This window comes from Hypanus sabinus, chromosome 19 (assembly GCF_030144855.1).
Source record: "Hypanus sabinus isolate sHypSab1 chromosome 19, sHypSab1.hap1, whole genome shotgun sequence".
In the NCBI taxonomy this organism is placed as follows: domain Eukaryota; kingdom Metazoa; phylum Chordata; class Chondrichthyes; order Myliobatiformes; family Dasyatidae; genus Hypanus; species Hypanus sabinus.
In genome coordinates, this window is record NC_082724.1 from 70,964,900 (window position 1) to 70,976,970 (window position 12,071).

The 12,071-nt window shown below is 39.7% G+C and overlaps 1 protein-coding gene across 13 annotated transcripts in view; it reads right to left on the bottom strand.

The window, feature by feature from the left end:
• pbrm1 (polybromo 1) overlaps positions 1-12,071 on the bottom strand; it is a 95,458-nt gene that overhangs the window by 15,877 nt on the left and 67,510 nt on the right. For all 13 annotated transcript variants that reach the window (XM_059944654.1, XM_059944652.1, XM_059944661.1 and 10 more), the window contains 4 exons: positions 10,934-11,079; positions 10,522-10,679; positions 9,466-9,649; positions 6,628-6,838 (listed from right to left, as the gene is read on the bottom strand). In XM_059944654.1, the coding sequence (XP_059800637.1) occupies positions 6,628-6,838; positions 9,466-9,649; positions 10,522-10,679; positions 10,934-11,079 (699 nt within the window). The remainder of the gene's footprint in view (positions 1-6,627; positions 6,839-9,465; positions 9,650-10,521; positions 10,680-10,933; positions 11,080-12,071) is intronic.

Below are 12,071 nucleotides of genomic sequence, written 5' to 3' on the forward strand. Positions count from 1 at the left end.
TAGCATTTCCAAGTCTTATATATGTAAATGAGGAAGAATCTTGGGATATGATTTATATCCAACCAGTGGGGCAAAACCATATCCCATAGGTCCTTGCCATATTTTCTGTTTATGCTGAATATGTCAAGATAGCAATACTACCAAATAACTTCATGAGTAAATTTCATGTTAAATTTATACACAAATTACTGATCTATAGTGAAAATCCATTAATTTGAATAAAAAGTGAATGAACAGAAACAATTTATAGTATACACCATAACAAAATTAGTTTTCACATTACTGACTCAAACGTCAGACAGATTTAATTCAATGGAAGTAAGCAGATGCAAGAAAAATGTTGTGGACCCTTTGCAATTTCAGAATCAGAATCAGGCTTATTATCACTGGCATGTGACATGAAATTTGTTAACTTAGCAGCAGCGGTTCAATGCAATCTAGCAGAGAGAAAATAATAATAAAATCAATTAAATTAAGTAAATCAATTACGTATATTGAATAGATTAAAAAATGTGCGAAAACAGAAATACTGTATATTAAAAAAACTGAGGTAGAGTCCAAAGCTTCAATGTCCATTTAGGAATTGGATGGCGGAGGGGAAGAAGCTGTTCCTGAATCGCTCAGTGTGTGTCTTCAGGCTTCTGTACCTCCTACCTGATGGTAACAGTGAGAAAAGGGCATGCCCTGGGTGCTGGAGGTCCTTAATAATAGACACTGCCTTTCAGACACCGCTCCCTAAACATGTCCTGGGTACTTTGTAGGCCAGTGCCCAAGATGGAGCTAATAGATTTACGACCCTCTGCAGCTTCTTTTGGTCCTGTGCAGTAGCTCCCCCCCCCCACCTGCTATACTAGACAGTGATGCAGCCCATCAGAATGCTCTCCACAGTACAAATATAGAAGCTTTTGAGTGTATTTGTTGACATGCCAAATCTCTTCAAACTCCTAATAAAGTATAGCCGCTTTCTTGCCTTCTTCATAACTACATCGACATGTTGGGAACAGGTTAGATCCTCAGCAATCTTGACATCCAGGAATTTGAAGCTGCTCACTCTCTCCACTTCTGATCCCACTATGAGGATTGATATGTGTCCTTCGTCCTACCCTTCCTGAAGTCCACAATCAACTCTTTCATCTTACTGACGTTGAGTGCCAGGTTGTTGCTGCGGCACCATTCCACTAGTTGGCATATCTCACTCCTGTATGCCCTCTTGTCACTACCTGGGATTCTACCAACAACGGTTGTACTGTCAGCAAATTTATAGATGATATTTGAGCTATGCCTAGCCACACTGGCATGTTTATATAGAGAGTAGAGCAGTGGGCTAAGCACATACCCCTGAGGTGCACCAGTGCTGATCATCAACGAGGAGTATATGTTAACACCAATCCACACAGATTGTGGTCTTCCAGTTAGGAAGTTGAGGATCCAATTGCAGAGGGAGCTACAGAGGCCCATGTTCTGAAACTTCTTAATCAATTTCCATGTATTTGATCTGATCTTCATCCAAGTCACAATAATAGACAAACACAATGATAAAGTATATAAAAGGGTTAACACTTAGTTAAACAATAGCAGCCTGTTTTTTTGAAAGGAACTGTTGATGATCAACAGCTGTGCTAATCAATGCTGAGCAATATTTCTTCTCAAAGTTAGCCAGCAAGCGTCTCAGGGTGCTTGTTCTTGTGCAGTCATGCGCAAAGATAAGACTACTCCAGCCTGTCTGTGTATTGGACCATTATGCTTACTCTGGAATTTGTCTCTCGGTACTGTCAAGCAATAGATAAGTCTGACTCCAGCTTTGTACGTGTGTGGGGGGTATCTGAATGAATATATCCATTCATAAGGGGAATTGTGAGTTAGTTGATGGATCGGGCCAATAGACAATAGGTGCAGAAGTAGACCATTTGGCCCCTCAAGTCTGCACCACCATTCTGAGATCATGGCTGATCATCCACTATCAATACCCAGTCCCTGCCTTGTCCCCATATCCCTTGATTCCCCTATCCATCAGATATCTATCTAGCTCCTTCTTGAAAGCATCCAGAGAATTGGCCTCCACCGTCTTCTGAGGCAGTGCATTCCACACCTCCACAACTCTCTGGGAGAAGTAGTTCTTCCTCAACTCTGTTTTAAATAACTGACCTCTTATTCTCAATCCATGCCCTCTGGTACTGGACTCTCCCGACACCTGGAACATATTTCCTGCCTCAATCCTGTTTGAACGACTGAGTAAGCCCCAGCTGCTTTAAATAAAGAGTTTGTACTTAGTACAGTCTCTAAGTGACTTCATCCGGATTCGACTTCCACAACAATCTGTCTAAACCAATAACACACAAAGAATTATACTCTTCATGTCTTTATTAAACATATTGTTCAATCATTCACAGTCCAGGCTGGAAAAGGTACATGAACCTATTGGGTAATACCTTCTACAAAAGCTATTTGGAGTAATATGTTCCAACCAATGATATGAGATCAGAAGTGTGGGTTGTAGAGATGCCCTGCCCTATTAAAAAAAAAGACACACCAAGCCTGGTTACTGACATAGCCTCTTTAAGAAAGATCTGTTTTTGTGCACCAGGCCTCGATCAAAACAATTTTCAGAGGACCTTAGGCAAAGAATCAGAGAGATGCATGAAGCTGGGAAAGGATACAGATGTACTTTTAAAGTCCTGAGTGTTCATCAGTCCACAGTAAGAGAAATTGTCTACAAATGAAGGAAATTCAGTACTGTTGCTACCCTCCTTAGGAAAGAGCATCCTGCAAAGATCAAACCAACAGCACACTGTGCAATGTTGAGAGAGGTGAAAAAGAACCAAAGGGTGACAGCAAAAGACCTGCAGAAATATCTTCAATTTGCTAAAGTCTCTGTTCATGTGTCCAGTTTAAGAAAAAGTGAACAAGAATGAACAAGTGTTCAATCTTTTTAGAAAAGCTTTTATAGATATGTGAAAAGGAAAAAGATTGTTCAAGACAAATGTAGGTCCCTTACAGTCAGAAACAGGTGAATTGATCATAGGGAACAAGGACATGGCAGACCAATTGAATAACTACTTAGGTTCTGTCTTCACTAAGGAGGACATAAATAAGCTTCTGGAAATAGTAGGGGACCGAGGGTCTAGTGAGATGGAGGAACTGAGGGAAATACATGTTAGTAGGGAAGTGGTGTTAGGTAAATTGAAGGGATTAAAGGCAGATAAATCCCCAGGGCCAGATGGTCTGCATCCCAGAGTGCTTAAGGAAGTAGCCCAAGAAATAGTGGATGCATTAGTGATAATTTTTCAAAACTCCTTAGATTCTGGATTAGTTCCTGAGGATTGGAGGGCGGCTAATGTAACCCCAATTTTTAAAAAAGGAGGGAGAGAAAAACCGGGGAATTATAGATCGGTTAGTCTGACATCGGTGGTGCGGAAAATGCTACAGTCGGTTATCAAAGATGTGATAACAGCACATTTGGAAAGAGGTGAAATCATGGGACAAAGTCAGCATGGATTTGTGAAAGGAAAATCATGTCTGACGAATCTTATAGAATTTTTTGAAGATGTAACTAGTAGAGTGGATAGGGGAGAGCCAGTAGATGTGGTATATTTAGATTTTCAAAAGGCTTTTGACAAGGTCCCACACAGGAGATTAGTGTGCAAACTTAAAGCACACGGTATTGGGGGTATGGTATTGATGTGGATAGAGAATTGGTTGGCAGACAGGAAGCAAAGAGTGGGAGTAAACAGGACCTTTTCAGAATGACAGGCAGTGACTAGTGGGGTACTGGGACCCAGTTGTTTACAATATATATTAATGATTTAGATGAGGGAATTAAATGCAGCATCTCCAAGTCTGCGGATGACACGAAGCTGGGCAGCGGTGTTAGCTGTGAGGAGGATGCTAAGAGGACGCAGGGTGACTTGGATAGGTTAGGTGAGTGGGCAAATTCATGGCAGATGCAGTTTAATGTGGATAAATGTGAAGTTATTCACTTTGGTTGCAAGAACAGGAAAACAGATTATTATCTGAATGGTGGCCGATTAGGAAAAGGGTAGGTGCAACAAGACCTGGGTGTCATTGTACACCAGTCATTGAAGGTGGGCATGCAGGTACAGCAGGTCGTGAAAAAGGCAAATGGTATGTTGGCATTCATAGCAAAAGGATTTGAGTACAGGAGCAGGAGGTTCTACTTCAGTTGTACAAGGCCTTGGTGAGTGCACCTAGAGTACTGTGTGCAGTTTTGGTCCTCTAATCTGGAGAAAGACATTCTTGCCATAGAGGGAGTACAGCGAAGGTTCACCAGATTGATCCCTGGAATGGCAGGACTTTCATATGAAGAAAGACTGGATCGACTGGGCTTATACTCACTGGAATTTAGAAGATTGAGGGGGGATCTTATTGAAACGCATAAAATTCTAAAGGGATTGGACAGGCTAGATGCAGGAGGATTGTTTCCGATGTTGGGGAAGTCCAGAACGAGGATAAAGGGGAAGTTTAAGGATAAAGGGGAAGCCTTTTAGGACCGAGATGAGGAAATACTTCTTCACACAGAGAGTGGTGAATCTGTGGAATTCTCTGCCACAGGGAACAGTTGAGGCTGGTTCATTGGCTATATTTAAGAGGAGGTTAGATATGGCCCTTGTGGCTAAAGGGATCGGGGGTATGGAGAGAAAGCAAGTACAGGGTTCGGAGTTGGATGATCAGCCATGATCATACTGAATGGCGGTGCAGGCTTGAAGGGCCAAATGGCCTACTCCTGCACCTATTTTCTATGTTTCAAGGGAGGACACCATGGAGGAAGCCGCTGCTCTCCAAAAAAAAATTGCTGCATGTCTCAAGTTGCGAAAGACTACCTGGATGTTCCACAATGCTTCTGGGACAATGTTCTGTGGTCAGGTGAGACAGAAGTTGGAACTTTTTGGCAGAAATGCACACTGCTACCTTTGGAGTAAAAAAAGGGCACTGCACACCACCACCAAAACCTCATCCCAACTGAGAAGCATGTGGAAAGAGCATAATAGTTGCATTACTTTGCCTGGATAGCTTGTAGACATTGAGGGAACAATGCATTCAAAATTATTTCAAGACATTTTACAGGAGAATGTCAGATCACCTGAAGCTTAATAGAAGTTGGATGATGCAACAAGACAATGATTTGAAACACAAGGGTAAATCAACAATAGAATGGTTTAAAGAAAAGAAAATTCATGTTTTCAAATGTTTTCAAGACAGAGTCCAGATCTAAACCCAATTGAGTTGCTGTGGCATGACCTGAAGAGGGCTGTTCATACAAGGCATCCCAGAAATAATGATGAACTGAAACAGTAATGCATAGAGGAATGCTCTAGAATTCCTCCTCGCTGTTGAAACCTGATCAGCAGCTACAGGAAACATTTGATCAAGGTTTTTGCTGTTAAAGGTGGTCCTTCCAATTACTAGGTTCACATATTCTTCCAGCCTGGAGTGTGAATGATTAAAAATGTGTTCAATAAGGACATGAAAAGTGTGTTATTATTTTAGGCAGATTGCGCTTGTCTGTTATTATGACTTAGATGAATATCAGACCACATTTTATGAGTAATTAATGAAGAAAACCAGGTAGATGAATAGGGTTCACAAACGTTTTCTTGCAACTGTATATTGAATAAGCTTTTATTTTCTGCAGTTTTTCTGACCCAATGACACAGAGCTTCTCAGCCTACTCCCTGTGCACTTTGGTATAGGCAAAAGAATGGCTGTTTTCAATCATTTGCACAGTTCTGTTGCAGCTTTCACAAAGCACATCCCCAGTTGGACTGATGCTTGAGCATGTGATTGACTTCACAATGTGATAGTGATCTCATAATTTTGTCACTTATATTCAACCGAAAACAAATGGATTTCAATAATTTGTTGATCAATTTGTGAACATTTTGGAGAAAAATAAGTATTATACAACCGATGAATAACCATATAAGTAAATTATTCTATTTTTTTATTGTGGTGAAATTTTAAATTTGCATTTTCCCAACTGGTGCTTATTTTGGGGCGAAAAATTGGATCTCCACTTCCAACCCCCAGTTCTTCTATAGCAGAAAATTCAAATATTTGCTCTGTCTTTCTTTGAAATAATTCAAATTAATTACAGAAATTCACCATCATGTAAGGTCTTTAAATGCAGGCTAGGATTAAGTTACCTGGGTTTCAACATTCTGAGGTTTACGTTGAGCTGGATTGGCTACTGAGCCATCAACAATGCCCTAAATGCTATGGAATGGCCTGATTCAGGTAACATATTACTAAAGCAACTGAATGTGTTGTTAGATTCTGTTATCATGTCTGTTATCTTGCAGCTATTCAAACAAAGGTAACAATTTTCATGATATCTGATTTTCATACAAATAATCTAAGTTTTGAAATTATTTGTTCCAATCCAAATTATACAATCATGATTTTATATTGAAAGTTATTAACAAAATCTACTCAATTCTTACGTTCCATAAACTTAGACCTGTTTTTGATTTTGATCTTCAAAATGGTATTTTATGATTGTAAACCTCACTGGTTCTTAAAATGCTTCATGTTTGAATGAACCTGTACATGGAGGACCTCAGCAAGATCCTATTACTATACACGTGGAGGTGTAAGATCCTATTACTGTACCTGTGGAGGTGTATAAGGAGCTATTTCCAGTTCATTAGACGCAGGGGTCTGCAACTGAGGCACAATAGGCTGTTCTGCTGTTTCAGCTTCTTCTTCAATACCTTCTTCGTGATCTTCATCAGGCTCCTCAAATTCTGCAAACTTCATCTCTAGTTCCTGTATTTTCTTATCTAAAAGAGGAGATGGTTCCTTGTGGGGAACAATAGGTTTCCTGGAAGAATATACAATTACAGTAAAACAGATTTACATGTTAAACTATCAATAAGAGTTACTCTCAAAGGCTTTCAACAACATTTCTAAAGTTATGAGTTCTCTGGTCCATCTTTCCCACAGTAGGTCATTATAAATTGCCCCTTGATTAGGCTAGGTTTAAATTGGGGGACTACTGGGCAGTGTGGCTCAAAGGGCTGAGGGGGTGGTGCGAGAGTCGGGGCAGAGGGAGGGATGGAGAGATCTGTAATTATATTGGGATAATTGTAGATCAGTCTACCTCTTGAAATACCTTTCCACACCTCCTTGAGTTAGATACAAAGGGCCATTTTAAGGTGGTCTTTTGCACCCTATGTTAGCTACTGAGGTCTGGATGCTGATTAAGTTTCAGGTAATACCATACAAAAATATGATCCCTGAAAGTAACTTAAGTTAGGGATAGAGTCTAGACAAAGTTATCTCTGAATCTAATAGATTTAAATGTTCCTGATAGTAGATAATTATTAAAATTGACATAAATAAGATTAAAAATTTAACATTCAAATTAAGTAAAAGTATGTGAAACAAAATAATTTATAAAAAAACTTTCCCCTCTGCCTCCTAATTTGCAGGTATAGACTTCCCTCTGAAATCCTTGGAGCATCGAACCAAGCTAGTACGAGATCTGAGAGGTGATTCTTCAACAATATGCTACAGAATCCTATTTGCACTTGAACGGCAAAACATCAATCAACTCTCCAAATTTGTCAGTAACTTCCAGACTAATAGCTGATGCACTACAATTGAGGACTTGCTTTGTGAGACTCAACACCACTGGTTCTGAACTGCCAGTGGTGGCAAAACGTGGACTCCTACAACAGTGGCTACACGATTTATAATGGCTGTAACGATCCTTCAATCAACATTATTAAACCAGTTGCTGTTTGTGAGAGCTGGCCATGGACAAACCGCCTGCTACATTTCCTGTACTATAGCTAAAATCCATAAGACAGAATCAGAAAGAAAAGATATTTCATCTTTTCTTTCAGTTAGTCCTGATGAAAGGTCTCGGTCCAAAACATCAACTGTACTCTTCCTATAGATGCTGCCTGACCTGCTACGTTCTACCAGCTTTTTGTGTGTGTTGCTTAAATTTCCAGCATCTGTAGATTTCCTCGTGTTTGCGAGTCAGAATCAGAATCAGGTTTATTATCACCGGCATGTGATGTGAAATTTGTTAACTTAGCAGCAGCAGTTCAATGCAATACATAAACTTGCAGAGAGAGAAAAAATAAATAAAATAAAACATAATAATAATAAATAAACAAGTAAATCAATTAGGTATATTGAATATTTTTAAAAATGTGCAAAAACAGAAATACTGTATATTATAAAGAAAAGTGAGGCAGTGTCCAAAGCTTCAATGTCCATTTAGGAACCGGATGGCAGAGGGGAAGAAGCTGTTCCTGAGTGTGTGCCTTCAGGTTTCTGTACCTCCCACCTGATGGTAACAGTGAGAAAAGTGCATGGGTGCTGGAGGTCTTTAATAATGGACACTGCCTTTCTGAGACATTGCACCCTGAATATGTCCTGGGTACATTGTAGGTTAGTGCCCAGGATGGAGCTAACTAGATTTACAACTTTCAGCAGCTTCTTTAGTATTGTGCAGTAGCCCCCCCACCCCCCATAACAGACAGTGACGCAGCTTGTCAGGATGCTCTCCACTGTACAAATATATAAGTTTATGAGTGTATTTGTTGACATGCCAAATCTCTTCAAAATCCTAAAGTATAGTTGCTGTCCTGCCTTCTTATGTTGGGACCAGGTTAGTTCCTCAGAGATCTTGACACCCAGGAACTTGAAGCTGCTCACTCTCTCCACTTCTGATCCCTCTGAGGATTCGTATGTGTACCTTCGTCTTACCCTTCCTGAAGTCCACATCAGCTCTTTCGTCTTACTGACGTTGAGTGCCAGGTTGTTGCTGCCGCACTATTCCACTAGGTGGCATATCTCACTCCTGTACACCCTCTCGTCACCACCTGAGATTCTACCAACAATGGTTGTATCATCAGCAAATGTATAGATGGTATTTGAGCTATGCCTAGCCACACTGTCATGTGTATATAAAGAGTAGAGCAGTGGGCTAATCACACACCCAAGGTACGCCAGCGTTGATCGTCAGCATGGAGGATAGGTTATCACCAATCCGCACAGACTGTGGTCTTTGGTTAGGAAGTTAATCCAATTGCAGAGGGAGGTACAGAGGCCCAGATTCTGCAACTTCTCAGTCAGGATTGTGGGAATGATGGTATTAAATGCTGAGCTATAGTCAATGAACAGCATCCTGACGTAGGTGTTCGTATCGTCCAAGTGGTCAATGGCCACGTGAAGAGCCATTGAGACTGCATCTGCCGTTGACCTATTGTGGCAACAGGCAAATTGCATTGGGTCCAGATTTTGCTGAGGCAGGAGTTCAGTCTAGACATAACCAAACTCTCAAAGCATTTCATCACTGTCGATATGATATTTAATTAATTGATAAATATATAAACTCTAATATTTCAATTAATAAATTTACTGCATTACAGACAAAATAGCCTCCTCAATATGTAACTTTTTCCCCATGTAATTTATGACACCAAGTCTCACCTGAAGTAGTATATTTCATCATCCAATATTTTAGCAGATAAGGAAAATCGCTTTAGGCCTTTAAATCTTTTCATTTGCTTGTCAGTTTCATTGTAACGACTCTCACAAATGTAGACTTCACTTTCGGCAACTTCCGTTGGTCGACAAGAGAGATAGTCTTTAAATGATAATACACTGCACTTGCCTAAATGGAACAGCATCAAAATATTATCTTTTAAACCTTAGCGCTACGTGTAGTTTGTCAATTATACTACTGCAAGTGAAATCTCATTTTGTAATAATCTACATATCAGTGGTTCCTCAAGTTTGTTATAGCTGGGGGAGCAGTGGAGATAAGCCCTCACTAGCTATTAAATGCTCCCAAAGGAGTGCATCTCAAATACCCTCTGACAACTGAGTCCAGCTCTTGGCTTTCACATGTGGCTTAGCTACTAAGCCTGTGGAACTGTTTCTACTGACAGGATAAGGGGCAAAGATGGGTTACTGGCACCTTAAAACCATTTACTTTGGGCAGATGGGGCTCAATAGTTATGGTTGGCAGCTCATCTGAGAGAAGTAAAGCTCTGATCTCAAATATCCACTGCCTTGTGGCTATACCCATTCATGGGGAAGGCTTCGTGAGTAAACCGTGAGGAAAGATTCTGGATCTGGAGCCCCTAAGGCAGTCTTGTGTTGAGTTCAATGCTGACTGGCAATTCCTGCGATGCTGCTGGTGCTGAACTGTATCGGTCTCTGCTGTTTCTTTGGATTCATCAGCTGGATGGAGGGGAATCTGCTACATGGCAACAGCTTCTCCATTTTGAAGACAGCTGAGAAGCAACATTCATGGTTGACCTCCACCAACGGAGGGCCTCACACAATAGCAAACTTTTTTTTACACCATTTGGTGTTTGAAATCAAAGATTTGATTCTGCTGAACAAAACGTACAATTACAAAAACAATCCAAATGGAACTTATAATATTCCAAATCTTTTACAGAATGCTTTATGGAATTGATGTTGAAACTTAATATGTTACTGCACTCTGTAACCAATCCTAAGATAACAATTACTTACCAATCACACAGGTCATAGTACAGGTTTCTTCTACATTGCTAAGAAACACTTCCTTCTTGTAAAACATTTTGGTAGGTTCATGCTCTGTTTCCTCAGGATGAATGAATATGGGGCCAAAGAAATAGGCAGCACCACCCCGCACCCACATTTTCTCAATTCTATCAACAAGATAGACAAAAACATGAATTACCAAATCACTTCCATAATGATTACTTTTTCTTATTTTATATTAAGGAATGTAAAATTCATAAGTATTTGTATTTTCAAACATTTAACATATTTCTGGAGACATCAAATTAGTTCTGTTGTTACTGTATCTATGGCCAAATATAGTTGTTAATAACACTTCTCAAAAACTTGGTAATTATTGAAAAGAAAATCTCAGATATTAAAATTTTTTTAATGAACTTACCTGCCCACACGTGGTTGGACTAAACCATGAGATTTTATGTAGACACAATCTCCAATTTTGAGCCACATATCATTATAATGCAGCTGTTCATAATACTGGCAGCCTGGTTCTCCATTTGAAATTTCCACTGGTACATCTTCTCGTTCCTGGACGAAGAGTCACAGAGTCATAAGAGTAATACAGCACAGACACAGGCTCTTTAGCCTAACTGGTCCAAGCTGATCACAGCATCCACGCTGCAGTCCCAGTGCCTGCAACCAGTGCCTAAAACCCTCTAAGTCCTTCCCCTCCGTGCAGCCATCTTGAATGCTGCAGTTATACCTGCATCAACCACTTCCACCGGTAACTGATCTTGGGTGCTCACTATTTTCTATGACTGAGTATATCAATTTGGGTTGTCAGGTATAGTTGTAGATAATAAGCAGCCATTCAGAACTGAAAATTTGATTTGAATTTTGAAAAAAATAGTAATGAAGGTATTAGTAGGTCAGGTTTTATGAAAATTGCTCTTTAAGAAAGGAATTAAGAACAACATCCCATGCACCATCAACCTACTACAGGAACTGACACTCAGGGACTTCGGCTATATAATTTTTTTTTGTGTGACAGCATGTTTACTGGTATCGTAAATATACATGCCTTGTGTTGTGCGTGACTGTTGGTACTGTTTTGTTTGGCTGTATTTATGGATGGTTGAATGACAATTAAACTTGAAGTTGAAAATATTTATATGGTGCCTTTCCTGCCAATTAGAATATCTCAAAATATTTTGCATTTGAATAGCCAAAGCTTGCTAGGCTACAGACTAATTGCTGGTAAAGGGCAGAGTAGATACAGATAAGTACTTGGATGGGAGAACTGTGGTGGGTTAAAGGGATTGTTTGCACATATATAACTCTATGAACTTTTGAAGTCCAGGCACTGTTGTAATGCTGGGAATATGATAGCCTATTTTCACACAAAATGGTCCTAAAATGGCAATATGATAATAATCAGATAATTTATATTAACAATGCTCAACAATTTTAAGCAATTAACATGGTGTCAAACTTCAACTAAATTTTCCTTGGATACCATCAGGATACTTTAACTGATACCTTATTAACTATGAATATTTAAAAATGTTTCAATTTAGAAT